This window comes from Oryx dammah, unplaced genomic scaffold, assembly GCF_014754425.2.
Source record: "Oryx dammah isolate SB20612 unplaced genomic scaffold, SCBI_Odam_1.1 HiC_scaffold_4, whole genome shotgun sequence".
In the NCBI taxonomy this organism is placed as follows: Eukaryota; Metazoa; Chordata; class Mammalia; order Artiodactyla; family Bovidae; genus Oryx; species Oryx dammah.
Genome location: NW_024070188.1, coordinates 68,255,878 through 68,276,595, shown reverse-complemented (window position 1 = coordinate 68,276,595; position 20,718 = coordinate 68,255,878). Strand labels below are relative to the sequence as shown.

The following is a 20,718-nucleotide window of genomic DNA, read 5'->3' as shown; positions in this document are numbered from 1 at the left end:
TTCAAATCCAAGCAAAATACTTGATTTTTTTGCTTTGATTTCCATAGAAGCAGAATGTAATCATTTCTTTGGATTTTGCTTTCAAACCAGAATGTTCTGAATGGGGTTATGGTGTTTGGTTGATGTGGATGATTTATTTTCTTGTGACTCTAACTTTCCAAAGTCTTCTCTTTATCCAGTGCTTCACCAAGTAGTACAATTTAATGGCCAACTCAAATGAATGCTGTCCAACAGATGGGATTAAGAAAAAAATGTCCAGAACTTTAAAAGAAATAAACACTGCTCAGGATTTAATGCTTGCTACTTGATGAACTTCTCTTGGTTGCTTCCTGTAGCTCAGTATTTGTTTGGTAAGTGAGCACAGATTCTCGGATACCAATGCTTATGAAAGATTATCTTTTAGAAAGTGCCATAATGAATTCTACTGAAGGAAAGTCACACTTAGTATAAAGGCTCAACCAAAGAGCTGAAAAAGTCTCCTCTACAATTTTAAAAATCAAATAGACTTCTTACTGTTAAGACTGCTTTTACTGTGAATATAATATCAGTATTCAATATTGCAACATTTGTATTTGCTTGCTAAGCATGCTAAATTCTCTATTAATTTTCCTTATCTGGACAGGGAAAAGTTTTGACATTCTTCTGAAATGCTAGTTTTAATTCATAAGAAAGAGGACAATCTGTCTGGTTGTTTAGACAGAGAGTGGACATAAACTGAAATCACCTTGTAAGACAAGAAATGACTAGTTAGTATGTTTTCATTAAGTGTCTGAGAGAGCCAAATAAAATTTGATTATAATTCAGATTTCTTCTGAAAATACTGTAGATTTTTCTAATTGCTTCACAAAATATATATCCTTTGATAGCCTTAAAATACATCCTTAGGGTCAAATACTTTATATGAGTTGGATAAGGCATGTGGGTTATAAATTACTTGTAACAGACAAACACCAAACTTGTGGTTCACGTGATCCAAACAAGGACTTTACAAGGTTAGGCATTTGATGATTTTAAGAAAAAAAACATAATCATTAAAACATTTTTAGTCATTCTTCCTACACAATGATTATGCTACAATTTTCAAAAGTACTTTTCAAAGACAAAATACTCATCATCTAATATGACTCAGAGCTAACAAATGCCCCAATTTTCATTAAATATATGAAATTTCATTTCCTTGAAGAGACTATTACCTAATTTTGCTCTGTGAAGCACACTGCACATCTAGGTGTCAGCCAGTGATATTTTTAAAAAAGAAGGGCCAACTGTAGTTAGTTAAATACACAGGACTTTATATACCAGTTGGGAATTGCTCTCTAACATCAGGAACTGACTTCCTTACATTTTCCATTTTTGAAATTATGTTTTGAAAGAAATTAGAGGAAGAGGGTGAGATGTGGAAGAAGCCTAATGTGATTCTTCCTCTGAATGTGTTAAATAGTCATTGTTAAATATTTTACCAAGAGTCAAAATTAAACCTTAAGCTTAGTTTGAAAAAATTCACCAAGTTTCTAGAACTTAAAAAAAAAATTATCAGAGGGTTAATTATAAAGTAGGATGTAAACATGTCACATTAAACAGACTGGAAGAATGCTCATGAAGGAAGCTGCTGGGTCACTGACAAATCTTGCCCTCAGTAGCTCATCAGAGTAGAAAGGGGCAGATATCAGAACAGCCACAGGAAGCACTTGCCGTGAACCCACAAACAATACACGCAGTTGAACATCAGTGTACACTGCAGGAAACCTGCCCTCCAAGTGCTGCCCAGAACCTCAGATGAGCTAAGAGGAGAAACAGAGAAGCAGCAAAGTGCCAGCAACTGGAGAGATGATACTCTTCACCAACCCAGACAAGATGGGTTCAAAAAAAGCTAAACATTTTTTGTGAGATTGTTTTCACTTTGTGCTGTTTTATGTTTCTCTATGGGTTCTGTTAATAAATAAGAATGCAGTAATAAACCTACTTTGATATGCATCCAAAACCAAAATGACTTCATAGATGGACAGATGTGTGACAAAGTAAGATGTTAATGGTAGAATATAGATAGTAGATACATGGATATTACTGTAAAATTGTTTCAACTTTTCTGTATGCTTAAAAAATTTCATAACAAAATGCCAGGGAAAAACACATGTAGAACTCAATGACTTAACACATGTTTTTTCTATGGAAGATTGAGCTGGAATTATAGTCATAACTAAATAGTATAAGAAGATCTGAATATTTTATCCCTACCCTGTCAAAGGTGTCCCATGAACATCTCTTTTCCTGATAAGCAAAAGCTGACCTTTCAAGCACCAAAAATTGTTTTCTATTTTAACAATATTAAGAAACTAGTATTAAAGTCTAACTTAAATATATATATATATATTTAAAAAACACCTAGATGCACTAAAATAAGAAAGAGATCAAGTTAGGTGTGATGCTGGGAATGATACTAAGAAATAAAATTTGTCCTGTGGTCTCTGATTAAAGCCATGAGTATTGTGTGCCATTTGATTCATGTTTATGAATCTAGTGACAGGCTTGGATTTGAGAACTGTTGAATGTTTTATGCTGTGAATTAGTTCCCTAATCTGTCAAGAAAGGATGACCCAGTTAAGTATGTATCCTTAAAAATCACACCACACACACACACTTCTTCTTCAAATAGTCATATTTCTCTTGAACAAAAAGCTGGAGATGAAACAAACAAGAGTAATCTGCATGGAAGAACATAAATATGACCCAACTGATGAGTAAAAAGTAAAGTCAAGGAAAGTAGAGGAGGAAAGAGAATGGGAAAACGAAGCCATCTGGTTCCCTGGGACCGCTCAGAAGAATGTTCTGGGCCACCTCCACCAGTTCTCTTTTCTGCTTCCCTTGGCCACACAATATTGTGCCAGGAGATCATAAGCCATTTATCAGCCTCTATAGACTGGAAACGTGTCTTTTGTTTCCAGAATAAGCATGCACAGACAAACTAAGAAAGAAGTTTAAAAAAAGGGGGCTGGAGTCAAATCTGAAGTTGACTTTGGCGTTTCACTCTTTCCTGAACCTCCAGGAAAATGCAGTATAAACGCCAAGACAGCACTTAAGATCAATGTGTGATAAATTTCTAGATCTATGAAACAGTTCCTCAAATAACCAAACACCAATGTGGTTTGGCACAGTCTGTCTCCCAGGAGCAGGAAAGAATTACCCAGAATTCACTCTTTCTTTTTTTCTAGGTATTGCATCAGGCAGCCAATAAGACACACTCTGTGTTTCAGGAGCTTATGGACTACATTTGAGCTTATCTACAATTTAATTCCACCAGTATTTCCCAGGAACCTATTATCAAAAGCCATGAATCTTTTTGGTTTAGGTTTTTTGTCAAAATTAGACGTTGCTTTCATTCTTCTTCCTCAGAAAGCTAAACACAATTTTTTTTTTCTCTTATCTAGCCGTCACTTTTTCCATCTCCAAACTGGCTCCTCTACACACTGATGGTCACTTAAGTCCTTGGGTTCCATTTCAGTTATGCTCACAGCCAGCAAGAAACCTTCCCAAGGAAAGAATCTCATAGACAGTCTTCATAGTTGGGTTTTCTTAGCAAAAGCAACTGTAGAATACATATGCTGTTAAAAAAATCTTTCTTTTCCTTTGGGAAAGAAAACAACTCACTTGGAGAATGGGGATCATCCAGACAGGCCACCTTGACTCTAAAAGCCTGGTTGAAAAAGATTTCCCACACACTGGCGACTCATTACTATTACAGTACTCTCTGGAGTTCTTCCCAGCCCTACTCTTTGATATTTCATACAATAAAAAGCTCTTTTGAAACTGGGCTAATAATATATAAAACTACAGCTAGGCTCAATTTAAAAATATCCATTACTTAACTCACTGTGGTTAGTAACCACATCGATCCACTACAGCAGGACAAGCTGCTTCTATTCATTTTATAGCTTCAACATATGAACTCCAGTAACGTAAATACGACCAGACCGATGAGTAAAAAGTGAAGTCAAAGAAAATAAAGGGGGAAAGAGAATGGGAAAATGAAGTAGGAAAATGAATGGAGAACTCCTTAGGAGCTGAGAAATTATAAATAACTCAGGAGGGAAATAAGTGTTATCATAACAAAGGAAAATGAGATGGATTGAAAAATTCCTTTTCCCAAAATCCTGTTTTAAATGGAGTCATTTGTTAAACCTGGCAACAGACTGTATTATTAATAATAATATAGGAATGTTTGATTTATTTCCTTGTGGATCCTTAGGCCTTTTCTTTGACATTTAGTTGCAAGCACACTAAAGCATTTTCTTCTATTTAGTATCTAGGTGAAAGAATACATGGAATATATTTCATGCTTTTTAAAAACAAATGTCACAACCACAACTGCTGTGGGGGATATCAGGCTTCAAGCCATAAAATTAAATTCATACTTCAAGAAATTATTTTTAACGTGACAAATAAATAATTGTATTAAAATGGGATCTAAATGGGTCATTTCAATCATTTGTGAATAAATATATTAAGGTTCCCTGTTGATAAATGGATCGTCTCTAGAGGGAGCTTGTTCATGGTTACCCAAGGAATTCACTGTGTAGTACATGATACTCACGCTTCAGGATATTTCTCTGTTCTAATTCTTCAGTGGTGGGCCTCTGGCTAAGTCTCCTATGATGACAAAACAGATACATGGCAGGTTACAAACAAGGTCCCCTTAGTGGGAGATGCAAAATAAAGCAACAAGCAAAGCTGCATTTTTTCATGTTTTGAGAAACAAAAATCCATTTAAAAATTATTTATTTATTTGATTGACTGTGTCAGCTCTTAGTTGTGGCACATGGGATGTTAATTTAGTCATGGGGGATTTTTTTTTTTTTGCTGTGGTGTGCAGGCTTAGCTGCTCCATAGCATGTGGGATCTTAGTTCCCTGACCAAGAATTGAACCCAAGTCCCTTCACTGCAAGGCAGATTTTTTACCACTGGATCACCAGCAATGTTTCACAAAAATCCATTTTTAAGTGTACAAAATAAAAGCTTCCTTTCCATTAGTTTGGAGACTGGAGACTGTGGCTAAGACTGCTAACTACACATCCTCCCTTCTTTTGTCTGGAAGCAGAACTCCCAGAGTTTTAGCTAAACACACAACTATAAATTTCTGCCTCCCCAGTGGCAAGGTACAGTCACGTGACTGAGTTCTTGTGATTTGGGATGTGAGCAGAAGTGGTGTTTGTAACGTCTGCTTTTTACCCTTAAAATGACTGGGAGTGTATTCCCTTCTCTCTCTTTCCTTCTTTCACAGGCCAGAACTTGAACATGGTCATGTGGGCCAGCTCGGATTATACAGATGGGGATATCATGGAGACCAAAGAGCAACAAGATGGAAGGAACCTGGGAACCAGTCTGACTGCCAGAAGCTGCATACCTCACCCACCCTGGACAGCCCGCCTCTCTCTACACTGCGATGTCAAAAAGAAACAAACACGTCAAAGTGCCTTGCTTGGACCACAGCATGTTTTGATCTCTGTTAAGGGGCTTCCTTGGTGGTTCAGATGGTAGAAAATCTGCCTACAGTGCAGGAGACTCGGGTTCAGTCCTTGGTCAGGAAGATACCCTGGAGAAGGAAATGGCTACCCACTCCAATGTTTTTGCCAGGGAAATCCCATGGACAGAGGAGCCTGGCAGGCTACAGTCCATAGAGTCGCAAAGAATCAGACGTGAATGGGCAACTAACAGTTTCTTTCAGATCAGGTTAGCCTGTACCCTAATTAACATTACAAATCATTAGAATCTAAGAAAAGGCTGCTGCTCAAGGGATCATAACAACTCATGAGACGATCAATCTCTATTGTACAGTGTTTTCAGGAAAACACTGCTTTGGGATCTCAAATAATTTTACAATACATATAAAGTTATCTCGGGCTACATAAGCCCTTTCCATCTACCTTTGAGAAAAGCCAGGCTCAGTTGGGATTAGTACCTAACCATTTATACATAAGAGCTCAATGTCCTAATAACCCTTGGTCTTGGTCTTGCTTACATTATTAATTTGTTGTTAATCACTGACAAAAACTTCCTCTGGATGTAGACTGAATTTGTGCAAATTAAACTACTATACATGAAAGGCAATCTTAGTACAAGATACTGTCAACTCTGTTTATGGCTGTATAGAAATGGTATGAAGAATTAAAATCAATGCTATCTTGAATAACTCATTAAAAAGTCTAACATTTAATCTTCATTAGAGCTATCCTGACAGAGAAGGCGATGGCACCCTACTCCAGTACTCTTGCCTGGAAAATCCCATGGACAGAGGAGCCTGGTAGGCTGTGGTCCATGGGGTCACGAAGAGTCGGACACAACTGAGCGAATTCACTTTCACTTTTCCCTTTCATGCATTGGAGAAGGAAATGGCAACCCACTCCAGTGTTCTTGCCTGGAGAATCCCAGGGACGGGGGAGCCTGGTGGGCTGCCGTCTATGGGGTCACACAGAGTTGGACACGACTGAAGTGACTTAGCAGCAGCAGCAGAGCTATCCTGAAATTCATTTAATATGTGAGCCCACAGGAAGCCCCAGTGAAAATGTATGCCAGCCAAATTTTGTGCCATTCATGTATCCTATATTACATATCTGTACTATACTGTCCCCCAAAGACACTGTTCTTCTCTTGCTTATGGACTTTCTTTATCTAGAATGCCCTTCTCTCCTTCTTCGCCTACTGAAATCTCATAAATTATTAAAGGCTCCTGGTTCTTTATCCCTCTACAATGGTTCTAAATAAATTATGAAAGTGAAAAAGTGAAAGCTAGTCACACAGTCGTGTCTGACCTTTTGTGATCCCATGGACCATAGCTCACCAGGCTCCTCTGTCCATAGAATTCTCCAGGCAAGAGTATTAGAGTGGGTTGCCATTTCCTTCTTCAGAGGATCGTCCCAACCCATGAATCAAACCCAGGTCTCCTGAATTGCAGGCAGATTCTTTACCAATTGAGCTACTAGGGAAGCCCCCCCAAAAGTGAAAGTCACTCAGTAGTGTCTGACTCTTTGCAATAGTCCACAGAATTCTCAAGGCCAGAATACTGGAATGGGTAGCCTTTCCCTTCTCCAGGGTATCTTCCTAACCCAGGGATCGAACCCAGGTCTCCCACATTGCAGACAGAGTCCTTACCAGCTGAGCCACAAGGGAAGGCCAAGAATACTGAACACTAGAGTGGGTCACCTGTCCCTTCTCCAGGGGATCTTCCCGACCCAAGAATCGAACCAGGGTCTCCTGCATTGCAGGCAGATTCATTACTAACTGAGCTATCAGAGAAGCCCCACATAAATTATACATCTATTAAATTAAACATTAAAGAACTTATCAACGTAAAGATAATAATCACTGCATACAGTAACAGCAGCCATGAAATCAGAAGACGATCACTTTTTGGCAGGAAAGCTATGACAAACCTAGACAGTGCATTGAAAAGCAGAGACATTACTCTGCCAGCAAAGGTCCATATAGTGAAGGCTGCAGTCTTCCCAGTGGTCACATATGGTTGTGAGAGTTGGACCATAAAGAAGGCAGAATGCCAAAGAATTGATGCCTTAGAACTGTGGTGCTGGAGAAGATCCTGAAAGTCCCTTGGACAGCAAGGAAATCAAACCAGTCAATCTTAAGGGAAATCAACCCTGAATACGCTTTGGAAGGACTGATGCTGAAGCTGAAGCTCCAGTATTTTGGTCATCTGATGCAAACAGTCAACTCACTGGAAAAGTCACTGATGCTGGGAAACATTGAGGGCGGAAGGAAAAGAGGGTGTCAGAGTATGAGATGGCTGGATGGCATCACTGATGCAATGGGCATGAACTTGGGCAGCCTTCGGGAGATGATGGGGACAGGGAGGGCTGTGTGCTGCAGTCCACGGGGTCAAAAAGAGTTGGACACCACTGGGCCACTGAACAGCAACAACATGGTTGTTTCATGGTGTCAACTTCTCAAAATGTTCTTCATCAGTCCCTGTCTTGGAGTGTTTGGGGTCTGTTTTAATTTGTCACTGCTATAAATACCCTTGAAATAAATATCTTTGTAAAATATAGTGGGTTTTTTTTTCTCCCCCTGGTTGGATTATTTCCTTCTTCTATAAAACCTTCCAGATAGTATTATCATGTAAAGAAATACTGCTTTAGAATTATTTTCTCATATCAAGTCGCTCTTCAGAAACACTGAACTAGAGCAATGTAGACATGTCTATTTTTTCATAAAGTTGCTGACATTGGGTTTAATGTTTAAAAGTGTTTTACCAATTTAAGGGATACATAATAATTTAACTTAATGAAAAATACTTAATTGTATTAAGTGCTCACTAGGATCCATGGCTTCAGTGTACCATTTATTTTACCAGCATAAGCGCTGGGCTTGGCCCCAATCTGTAAAACAGATAATGGCTTCTGGAACCTTCATGGCCAACTCTGCAGGTACATCACAGTCATAGAAATCTCCCACGCTCAAGCAAGGGGAGGACTTCTCTCCCACCTCCAAATCTTGTTCTGGTGGTTCAGACTGTTCTCTTCTCCCTAATTGATGCAACCTGTTTTTTAATGCAGCGTGAGGGAAGGTAGCAAAATAATACTTAAATAAGCTTATATTGATAATAAAAAGGAGAGCTTCAGCACTCACTGCTATTAAAATTGCCAGTTATGAATATACATGGCATCTGGAAAAACAATATGGATGAACCTATTTCCAGGGCAAGAATAGAGATGCAGACGTAGAGAACAGACATGTGGGCACAGGAGGAGAAGGGGAGGGTGGGGCGAACTGGGAGATTAGGATATATACACTAATATGTGTAAAATAGCTAGGGGAAGCTGCTGTACAGCACAGGGAACTCAGCTTGATGCTGTGATGACCTAGAGGGGTGGGATGGGGGGAATGGGGTGGAAAGGAGGTCCAAGAGGGCAAGGATATATGTATTCACATGGCTGATTCACTTTGTTGTACAGCAGAAACTAACACAACGTTGCAAAGCAATTATAAAATAAATAACTCCAATAAAAATAATAATTAAAAAAAAACCCTGCCAATTACATGGGCTCCCGAAGACACAAGTGGCAAAGTAGACATCCTACAATGGCTAAAAGCAGGAAGTACAGTCAGAGACCATTTATTTGGAGTAAAAAGTGGGAAGTTTTCATTAAGGGGCTATGGTTCCCTGACTTGGATGTAATTGGCCACTGACACTAACTAATATTTCTATCGTCTCACAGCCCCCAGGGCAGAACCTTGAGGCAATCACAGCAATGTTAGGGAGTCCATGAATCAGACCAGGAGATGAGCAAACTATGGGTGGCTGGGCAAACTGTGGGTGGCAGGTCAAACGTGGCCTGTTGCCTGTTTTGGTGAAGAACGTTTTCTTGGAATGTAGCCACACTCATCCATTTCTGTGTTGCTTATGGCTGCTTCCATGCTACAACAGCACAGTCCAACAGCTGCAGCAGGGACTGTCTGGCCAACAAAGCCTAAAATATTTACTAACTGGTCCTTTATAGAAAGACCCTATCCCTACTTGGATCAGGCTTTGGCAACCTCAAAGCCAACTGGCTAGCTGGACCAATAAGCAGGTGCCTTGCACTTCCTCAGTGGTTCAGTGGTTAAGACCTCAAGCTTCCACTGCAGAGGCATGGGTTTGATCCCTGGTTGGGGAACTAAGATCCCATATGTTACAGGGCATGGCCAAAAAATTAAAAAATAAAAAACAGTATTTTTTTTAAGCCAGGCTCATTAAGTTATCTACCACTGAAGACCAACTTTAAAAGATCAGAGAGGCCAAGTATGCCCTTCCAGGAGGAATTCACAGTGATCTCAGTCAGGCAGGGAATTGCAAGAGAGGGAAAAGTAAGAACTCATCAGAGCTCTTCCCAAACGTCAGCAATTACCTGACGAGCTTGGTTCCAATCTGCTGTCGGATTTCCTGCCTCTCTTCTTCAGATGTGCACTGCAAGATGTTTTTGTCCTCTAATTCCTTCTTAGACGGTCTGTTGCCAAGTTTGATAGCAAGAGTGTCCCTTCGTCGTATCTTGCTTGCCAAAGCACCTGAGGATTAGAAAAGGCAGAAGCGCAGAGAAAGGCTTTTAACAAGTGGCCCTCAGGTTACACATGGCAGAGTATTTTTAAACAGAGCCAGACCAAATTCTTTATCCACATGCAAGAGCAGAATTTCAATTAACCTAAAGTAAAAAAAAGTTTTGCGTTAGATGCAATTCATGCTGAAAAACTGTTTTTTTTTTTAATGTTCTGAAAAAAGTTGGGAAACTCTGGAAAAACCTGCTACTATCACCTCATCATTTGGACAGTGATGATGGATGAAGTGGCTCAGTCGTGTCTGACGCTTTGGATCCCATGGACTGCAGCCTACCAGGCACCTCTGTCCATGGAACCAGACAGTGGTATCTGAAGTTTATTCTGCTGAGACAGCATATCATGGAAATCACTGAATGCATAATACCCTTTTCTTTTCTTTTTCAAGTCTTAAAAACCTAGCCTCCTTGCTTATTTTGCATAGTAAATCTTTGTCTTCTCTTTTCCTGCTTTCACTCAGAAAACCACACCAAAAGAAGTCTATCTCTGATGGACACACGTGTGCTAATTCACTTTAGTTGTCTCTGACTCTTTGTGAACCCATGGATTGTAGCCTGCCAGGCTTCCTCTGTCCATGGGATTCCCCAGGCAAGAATGCTGGAGCGGGCTGGCATTTCCCTGATCTTCCCGACTCAGGGATTGAACCTGTGTCTCTTCTGTCTCCTTCATTGGCAGGCGGGTTCTCTACCACTAGTGCCACCTGGCAGGCCCCTATCTTCCATACCAATGTTTTAATCCTAAATTACCCAAGAATCCCTGATATCTCAGAGGATAGTAAACACCAAAGGATGACAATGATTTTTGCTGTTGCTTGATTTTATTGTTGTTCAGTACAAACTAGAAGGAATTTGACAAACTGCTATTTAATCATGAAAATATTAATAACTTTTCAAAAACTGTAAATTCCATAGCGAATCCCTCCCAAGTCATCCTTCTCAGAAGCTTTTTTAAAGAATAGCATCCTTCCAGTTGCCTACGTTATATGTACATGGTCGGCCTTATCTACTTTACTATCATTCCTTCTTAGAAAGCATACCATTTTATTATTATGACTGAGTGACTGCTTTTAGTTCTTAAAAGGTATTAGTCATTCTTGACTCATTTCTCATTTTAAACCACAGTATAAAAGTGAGTGAAATTTTCAAACACCTCCCACGCGTAATCCAGCGAATCCCCGTTGATGCTCATTATTCAAGAAAGGTCCCAGGGTAGAAGGGTCATCTCTGACCAACCTGAGAAAGGCCTCTGTCGTCTGACTTTTTAGACAAGTTCAAATAGGCATACTGGCCTCATAGACTGTCTCCCTCACCCCTCTGCCCTGTGGAATCATCTTTCAGAAAGGTCTGTCATCTACACTTAAACTTCGGAAGATACACATTTCTAATCTGAGAAGGGCAGATGAGGGCAAAGAAAGCATCAGGTGTCTGGTTCCTGACGATGCTTTTGTTTTTTCGGAATGCACCTGCTTCTGGCCACCGTGGACTTCCCTCCCTCCCTCCCTCCCTCTTGAAAAGTCTTACTTTCTCCACTGCCGTCCTCGTCCTCATCTTCATCGTCGTCGTCATCGGTGTACAAGATAGGTCCGTCAGAGTCGGAATCGTTGGCCTGGTATTCCCTTTGGCCTTCGTCCTCTGAAGATTCTCCCATCAGCCCAGGAGTCAGGAGCCGAGGCGCTGCCTTCCCCAGCTCGTCTTTGGTGGTGAAGCTATGAAAGGCACAGACACATGGGGGTGGTGTGAAGCTCAGAGCAACCCTCGAGCAAGATGCCAACACAGGAGACAGAGCTCTAGTTTCATAAGCATCCTTTGGGCTGTGAAAGGAGAAAGCAGACACCAGCCAGCTAAAGTCGCTGAAACAGGGCAACAGTACTGCCTTCCTTAATTCTCAAGGTTTTAGTCTCATCTGGCAAATGAAAAGGATTGACCAGGTAGTGACCAATACATTTAGTATGTGAATACTGGAAAACTGTATTTTGAAAATGTATTTTTCCCTAGCCTTAGGGAGGTTCAGTGGAAAGAACAACGAGCCAGAAGCGCTTGGATATTTGACTTTGTAGTTTTTCTTGAGTCTGTAACTCTGACTTATCCTTCCTGGTCTAGGTTAGAGACTCAACTCCCCGAGGAATCTTTCACTGCCCATCAACCTTGCCTCCCTCTCCCTGCTCCCACGGTGACCTGACGCCCACCCACTGGCACACTTAGCACATGCATCTCAGTCTGCCTCCCCAACCCTGCAAAGTTCCTTGACAAGGAGGCCTCATCTTGTTTTACAGCCCAGCACTTAGAAGGCTCCTGCCACAGAAACGTACAGCTTCTTCAACTGCTATGTGAATTAATCCTATTTTTTTTCATCACAGCCAGTGTACTGTCAAAAACTATATATCTTCTTTGTGCTTCAATTTCTCCATTTATAAAACTGCCTGTCATATTATATGATATTAACATTACCATAAGATGCTGGGAAGGATTGGGGGCAGGAGGAGAAGGGGATGACAGAGGATGAGATGGCTGGATGGCATCACCGACTCGATGGACATGGGTTTGGGTAAACTCCGGGGGTTGGTGATGGACGGGGAGGCCTGGTGTGCTGCGATACATGGGGTTGCAAAGAGTCAGACATGACTGAGTAGCTGAATTGAATTGATGATTATATTAACAATACAAGATGGAAAATGTGAAAGCCAAGTGGCCTCTCTAGAAGAAAGATGATATGTAAGGATGCAATGACTTTCTATTATTTAGCTTGATAAAAGTTTCTGACTTAAAGTTACTATAAATATACAAAGCTTGCCAATTTCACAGACTAGAATTTTAAAAATACTTTACATCAAAACATATCACATCAGAAACAATGCAATCTTCATTTTAAGATACAGAAGCTCCCCACACTGCTTTCTGATATAAAAAGAATCCAAATTTGGATGTCACACTTCTGAACGACCATTTAGTGCAAAACATGTGCTTGTGGTTCACACTGCAAAAATTTTTTTAAAATAGTTGTTTGAATGATAAAAACAGGTAACCTTTGTCAGACTCTAAGGTATTGAAAATTCTACTTTGTGGTTGATAAGCCTGAAATAGTCAATTTTAAACTTATTAGGAAAATCCAACAGCCAAAAATTCTTATTTTCAAGTGAGGAAATACGAAATTTCCTCTTTAATTGCATAAAATACATAAAGCATAAAACTTACCATTTTAACCATTTTGAAGTGTTTAGTTCAGTGGCATTAAGTGTATTTATACTGTTGTGCAACTGTCACCAACATCCATCTCCAGAGTTTTTCATCTTCCCAAACTCAAACTCTGTACCCATTAAACAGTAAGTGTCCATTCCTCCTCCCTTAACTCATGGCAACCACCATTTTACCTCTGTCTCTATAAATCTGACTGTCTTTGGTGCTTCTTTACGTGAAATTATGCAACACTTGTCCTTTTGTGTCTGACTTATACTCACTTTGGATGTTTTAGAAGTTCCTGCATGTAGTAGCATGTGTCAGGATTTCCGTCCTTTTCAAAGCTGCTTAGTGTTTCACTGTATGTATATGTTACATTTTGTTTATCAGTTCATCATTCGATGGACATGTGGGGTGTTTCTACCTTCTGGTTGTTGCGAATGACGCAGCTATGGATGTGTGTGTGTGCTCAGGCGCTTAGTCATGTCTGACTCTTTGCAAGCCCATGGACTGTAGCCCACCAGGCTCCTCTGTCCATGGGATTTTCCAGGCAAAAATACTGGAGTGGGTTGCCATTACCTACTCCAGGGGATCTTCCCACATCTATGGACATTGGTGTACAAATATCTGTTTGAGTACCTGCTTTCAAATTTTTTGGTTATATGCACAGAAGAGGGCTTCTCCAGTGACTAGCCAATAAAGAATCCACCTTCAGTGCAAGAGACATGAATTTGAGCCCTGAGTCAGCAAGATCCTCTGCAGGAGGGCACGGCAACCCACTCCAGTATTCTTGCCTGGACAATCCCGTGGAAAGAGGAGCCTGGCAGGCTACAGTCCATGGGTCGCAAAGAGTCAGATACAACTAAATCGACTAAGCACACACACACAGAAGTAGAATTGTGGACTCATACAGTAATCTTATGTTTAATTTTCTGAGAAACTACCACATTGCTTCCAAAGTATGAAATCTCACTTTAAATACGAGAAGATTTATTTTGTGGAAAAACTTTCACAGTCTGGATTTCTATTGTACTGCCACTGGAGGCCATTCTTGCTTGGAGAGTCTGCCACTGTGGGTGACTGAAGCATATTAAAAAGATATGCCAACTATTAACACATTCTGAGGAGCAGAACAAAGCTACCTCAGGAATGAGTCCTAGTATTTGTTCATATTCCTGTTCATTAATTTATCATGATATGGATTATTATTTTAATCTTGTCATTTGCATTTTATACTGCTTTGCAGTTTTTAAAGACTTCTGCCTACATTGACAACTTAACTATTTTTCTACAGCAACAGTCCCCAACTTTTTTGGCACCAGGGACCAGTTTCACAGAAGACAGTTTTTCTATGAATCGAAGTGGGGGATGGTTTTGGCTTCACCTGCTGCTCACCACCTGCTGTGTGGCCTGGTTCCTAACAGGCCATGGGCCTGTGTGGAGGGGAGACCTATGTTCTATAGTGTAAGGATGGCAGGTAATGTATAGTTCATGGAACCCAAGAATGCCATGAACGAGCTGCCCAAACAAGGTGGCAAGTCCAGTCTACAACCCAGACTCAAAACTCTATCAAATGTTATGTTATTAAGATTCACAGTCTACCTATCAAATGTGATGTTATATTTTAATTCATACCTAATAATATGTTATGTTGATATATTATATATTATATTTAATTTAATGTTAAATATTTTACTCTAACTTTTTATCATTTAATTCATGACTTGGCTCTTATTTTACTCCTACATTTCTTGGGCACACTGTAAAATACAGTGAACTCTATAAATGTTTGTGGATAAAAGAGTTGAATCTCATTTGGATATGGGCTTCAAATGGATGTATTAGTTTCTGCTTTACATTACACCAGAATTATACACTACTAAAGAACCTACCAACAAACAGAAATCTACCATATAATTACTAGTCTGCACTATGTGAATAAAAGTAGGTGTTTTTACACAGGGCCACTTGTCTTCTTTAAAGTGTTCACATTTGCATTCCCAACAAAAGCCTCTTCATAAAATGACAGAATTTTCATACATTCGTTGACTAAACATAACTGAGGGAGAGTTCTAAGTACAGAAAGAGACGAAGAGCCAGAAATTCTAATTCACATCTCCACTTAAAAACGGAAGAAAGTATTTGGAAGGAAATTTGAGAGACTACTTATTCCAAGCTCATTAACTCAAAAGCAAACACAAACTGTCCCTGTGGGATGAACTGTAATTTAAATTTTTAATTTTGAAGAATGTACAGAGAAGAAAATCTCCAAGCCCTCTTCTAGGAAAGCATTATAGTTACCCTGACTGACAGGAAACTCTATTCTAAATACCTTGTGGTCTAATGATGTTCTCAGCTCACTCCCTCTGATCACAGTCCCAGTGGAAATGGAGCAGAGATCCTCACCTCTCTTGTCTGTCAATCCTCCATGTACTCAGGCTAAAGACGGATATTAAGCCTCCAGCATGAAGCTTAGCACTGTATAGTGCCCTTCCTAAAATGATTCTGCTAGTGAGCTGGACAGAATCAGGTCACCTTTGGAAATGGGCTTTCTCAGCGCTTGAGACTATCTGAGGAATTATTTCATATTTTATATCCTGTTTGTTTATATACTGAATAGTGAATCCATGTATTCAATCTTCTTCCCTAATTATTTTGGTAAAAACTAATCTTGTTTTTTTGTTTTTTTTTTTTTTTAAATCTCTTTTTTTTTTTTTTGGCCATGCACATGGCATGTAGGATCTTAGCTCCCTGACTAGGGATCAAACCCACAGCCCCTGTTATGGAAGGGCAGATCTTAACCACTGGACTGCCACGGAAGCCCAGGTAAAAACTAATCTTAATTATAATGTCTTGTCCACTTTTTTATCTTTGGTGCTTTATATATTGCCTGGCACATAGAAGGCAAGCAAAAAATATACAGTCGAATGACTGTTCTGTTCTGAAGACTGGAATTGATGCTGATGTTAGCAAACACTAATAATTAAATGAAGACATCTGCTCTTGGCTGGAAGTATTCAGGACAGCATAAGCGTTCATTTCAATATATTCTTTTTCGTATCATTTATTAAAATATTAAAAAAAATCGTACATTAACATTTATGTATCTTCCCTTGGCTTTCTTTTGAATGATAGTACTCAAAATGATAGAAACAAACACAAAAGAACCTGCAAAAGAAGTAGAAGCAAGGGTTTGGAAACTTATGAAATTCCATAGTCATGTATGGATGTGAGAGTTGGACCATAAAGAAGGCTGAGCACCAAAGAATCGATGCTTTCAAATTGTGGTGCTGGAGAAGACTCCTGAGAGTCCCTTGGACAGCAAGGAGATCAAATCAGTCAATACTAAAAGAAATCAACTCTGAGTATTCACTGGAAGGACTGATGCTGAAGCTGAAGCTCCAGTACTTTGGCCACCTGATGCGAAGAGCTGACTCACTGGAAAAGACCCTGATTCTGCAAAAGATTGAGGGTAGGAGGAGAAGCGGGCAACAGAGGAAGAGACAGTTGGATGGCATCATCAGCTCAATGGACATGAATTTGAACAATCTCTGGGAGATAGTGAAGGACAGGGAAGCCTGATGTGCTGCAGTTCATGGGGTCACAAAGAGTCGGACATGACTTAGTTACTGAACAACAGAGCACTGAATTTGATGTGCAGCTCTGGGTTTGCATCCTGTCACTTCCTGCCTGGGTGATCTTGGGCAAACTCTCTTATCTTTTTTGGTGTCAATTTTTTCATCTATTAAACAGAAATACTTCAGGAGAAATGGATGTGAATTAAATAACTGGCAGTTCCTGACATCAAATAAGTATTCAGTAAATGAAGGTCAATATTACTAGCAATTAAATAATTAAAGTTGATACTTGAGTCTCTTGATCCAAATCAATTTAATTAATGTATGATTTTTTTTTAAGTATAACATGACAAAGATTTTTTTTGGAAGGAGAAATAGTAAATTAAACAAAGAGTGAATCTGTATATTATTCTTAGAAGAAAGAGACTGGATTTAAGAGCTCCAGGGCTTTCCCAGACAGAATCGGCAATAACATCTACTACACTCTGACAGTCTTCTCCTCATACTCAAGGGACAGGAGAGCTAACTTGTCTTATTGATCTTTAAGCAGGAAATTTATAGGACTTTGTGAGTGATTAGATCTGGAAAGCAGAGGAGAATGAGCACCCTACGATGAATTCTGGGAAACTGGATGATGTCATACCTATGTCATACCAGATTTTGTACTGGTTGCTGCAGATAAGAAGTAAATAAGACACAGTGGTTAGTTCTGTCCCACGTTGTTGTTCGTGTTTAGTTGCTAAGTCATGTCCGACTATTGTGACCCCATGGACTGTAGCCTGCCAGGCTCCTCTAAATATGGCATTGTCCAAGCCAGAATACTGGAGTAGGTTGCCATTTTCTACTCCAGGAGATCGTCCCAACCCAGGGCTCGAACCTGCATCTCCTGCACTGGCGTGTGTACATGCTAAGTCACTTCAGTCGTGTCCGACTCTGGGTGACCCTATAGACTGTAGTCCACCTGGCTCCTCTGTCCGTGGGATTCTCCAGGCAAGAATGCTGGAGTGGGTTGCCATGCCCTTTTCCAGGGGATCTTCCTGGAAGGCAGGTTCTTTACCACTGAGTCACCAGGGAAGCCCAGTTCTGCCTCATAGTTGGGAGGAAAAAAAGCACTGTCAGAGTATATGTAATAGCCAATTTTGTCTGGATGAATATCAAAAGGCTTCAGAAAGGATACCACTTAAACTGGGCTGGGGATTGAGAAAGCAAGAAAGACAGTCACTCTAAGGTTGGAGGAAAAGGAGTTGGAAAAGAGTTCTTTTCTGATCCTCTTTATTTTCTTGGAGATGGAGAATGCTAAGCAACTTGTTGAAATGAAGATGGTTTTCAGGAGTGGGTGGAGCAATCTGGACACTGGTGGTAAAGATCTAAAATAATCACTAAGAGGAGGAAATTGTTTAGGAAAAAGAAAAAAGGACTGCTGAGTATTGATGAAGCAGACTCTAACTGTCCTTGAAGCCACAGGTCTGAAGTCTATCTGTCAGTAGGACCACTGTCTCCAGCAGCCCCTGGCAATCCTGGGGCAGGGCTGTGAAAAATCAAGACTCATGCACCCCAATGCTCACAGCAGCACTATTTACAATAGCCAAGGCAGGGACACAGCCTAAATGTCCATCAACAGATGAATGGGTAAAGAAGATGTGGTACACATATATCTATATATATGAGCGAACAGTACTCAGTCACAAAAAGAATGAAATAACGCCATTGGCAGCAACATGGTTGGACCTAAAGATTGTCAGGCTAAGTCAGACTAAGACAAATATCCTATGATATCACTTATATATGGAATCTAAACAAATGAAACAAATGAACTTATTTATAAAACAGAAATAGACTCACAGAGAAAACAAACCAAAGGGAATAGCAGGGGGAGGGAGGGATAAATTAACAGTTTGGGATTAACAGACAGACTACTTCCAAGCAGACAGTGTTATATATGGTAGTATATAACACTACCATATATAAAAGAGATAAACAATAAGGACCTATTTATATAGCACAGGGAAATATATTCAATATCTTTCAACGTATAAGGGAAAAAAATCTGAGAAACAATGTATATACACACACATACATACATATATATATATATATTATATATATGAGTCACTTTGCAGTACTCCTGAAACTAACATTGGAAATCAGCTGTACTTCAATTAGAAAAATAAATCGATGATTGGATTACAGGTGTGCTTACCTAACATTAACTAGATAACATTATAAAAGAAACCAAAGTAAGTTCCTTCATTGCCAGTAGAGTTAGTGATCTTTAGTTCCCAGCTGCATAGTAACATGGACAGAATATGGGGTTTTTGCCCCGACTCACCATTTTCCATTTTCTCTGCTAACACTTATGCCAGTGCCTGAGTGGACAGTGTTTCTGTCTGTCGCCTCTTCAGTCCAGAGAAGCTGACCTGGGTCTAAGGCAGGGAGGTCGGCTCCATTGCTGATCAGGACGACAGGGGTGTCCGAGGCCACCGCGCTCTGCTCCTCCAGAGGGAGAGAAGGGGCGGGGGTGGGAGGTGCTGGAGTCACTGGGGGCGGAGGGACTGCGGACTTGGGTTTGCCTGTGGTCTGCTCCTCGGCCCCAGGGACAGTCTGCTCGGGGGCGAGACTCTCCACCCTGGCCTCCAAAGGCTCCCCTTTGTCAGATGTGCCAGAAGTGGTTGCCTCTGAGGACAGTCGAGATGTTGGCTGCTTGCCAGTTCTCTTCTTGCCCTTTGTGAGTCCCACTGTCCCCGTTTTGCTAGGAACTGTCTCCTTGGAAGATTTGGGACGAGATGAGGTGGAGGAAGTAGACGGTGAAGCTGATGCTTTGGAGCCAGTTGTTTTTCTTGAATGAGAGGCACCAGCTGAAGCAGAGAGATTTTGCATTAAGAGTCCAAGAAGAGAACGCATTTTAAAAACAAATAACCGAGTTGCAATTGCCAATGATACTGTTCCCTTTAAACCCTAAAACTCTGAATAAATGCATTAAGGAAAACAGGTAAATAATAACAGTGGTCTTGTTTTCTGCCCACTCCCTGCCCTAACCTAGAAGGGAGCAAGTCATGCTTGAGGCCAAACCCTAAGGTACAAGGTCTTCTCCCTCCTCCAGTCTTTCGCTGAGCTAAAGAGAATGCCTCACCTCTTTGCCCTATGAAACCTGAAAAAGTCTCTGTATGCTCCAAAGAAGGAATACTATAGTGTGGAGAGGACAAGACACCAGCAGCTGCCTGGGCATAGTACAAGCTTCCTCTCATCACAAACTATACACATTCTATGATGCCCTTCTGGGAACAGAGCAGCCTACACTCACAAGAGGCTGGTGTATATTCCACCTGCTCCTTTATGGCCAAAAGCAAATTTACTCATCTTACTGCTAAAAGAGCGAACTCCAAACCAGCTCTCCCCAGTGGTTAGAGACAGACGCTTGTCACGCTGCCCTATCTCTTCATCATGCAGGGATGATGGGGCAAAGGAAAAAAGAGACAAAAACACACAGCCGCATACAAGACAAGTCCCTTTCAAAACATCGAGAGGCAGAAAACAGTCTTTTTTAAAAAAAAAACAAAAATGTGTAAATGGGTAGTGTTTGAATAAACTGAAGGGAAGGAGTATCATTCTCAGATCTTCTGAAACTACTTAGGTTCCTAGAAGGATATCCTCATCGGAGGACAGCCAGGGTCATGATCATGGCCGTGGCACGTTGGTCTATTTCTGGACAGAACTGCCTTCAACCAAACCATTTTCAGGGAAAATAAAATTTAATCCTCTTTTTCTTTATATCATAGAAATACATTTAAACTAGTATTTCATGACCTTTATGATCAATGCATTTCCCTTAATTGCTTCTTCTGTGACAAGGCTGTACATTCCCTCTTCTTCCT

General features: G+C 40.4%; 1 protein-coding gene across 2 annotated transcripts in view; it reads right to left on the bottom strand.

The window, feature by feature from the left end:
- The window catches only part of PHACTR2 (phosphatase and actin regulator 2), a 146,516-nt gene that overhangs the window by 32,524 nt on the left and 93,274 nt on the right, over nt 1-20,718 (bottom strand). For both annotated transcript variants that reach the window (XM_040238609.1, XM_040238607.1), the window contains 4 exons: nt 19,176-19,701; nt 11,616-11,800; nt 9,894-10,050; nt 4,589-4,644 (listed from right to left, as the gene is read on the bottom strand). In XM_040238609.1, the coding sequence (XP_040094543.1) occupies nt 4,589-4,644; nt 9,894-10,050; nt 11,616-11,800; nt 19,176-19,701 (924 nt within the window). The remainder of the gene's footprint in view (nt 1-4,588; nt 4,645-9,893; nt 10,051-11,615; nt 11,801-19,175; nt 19,702-20,718) is intronic.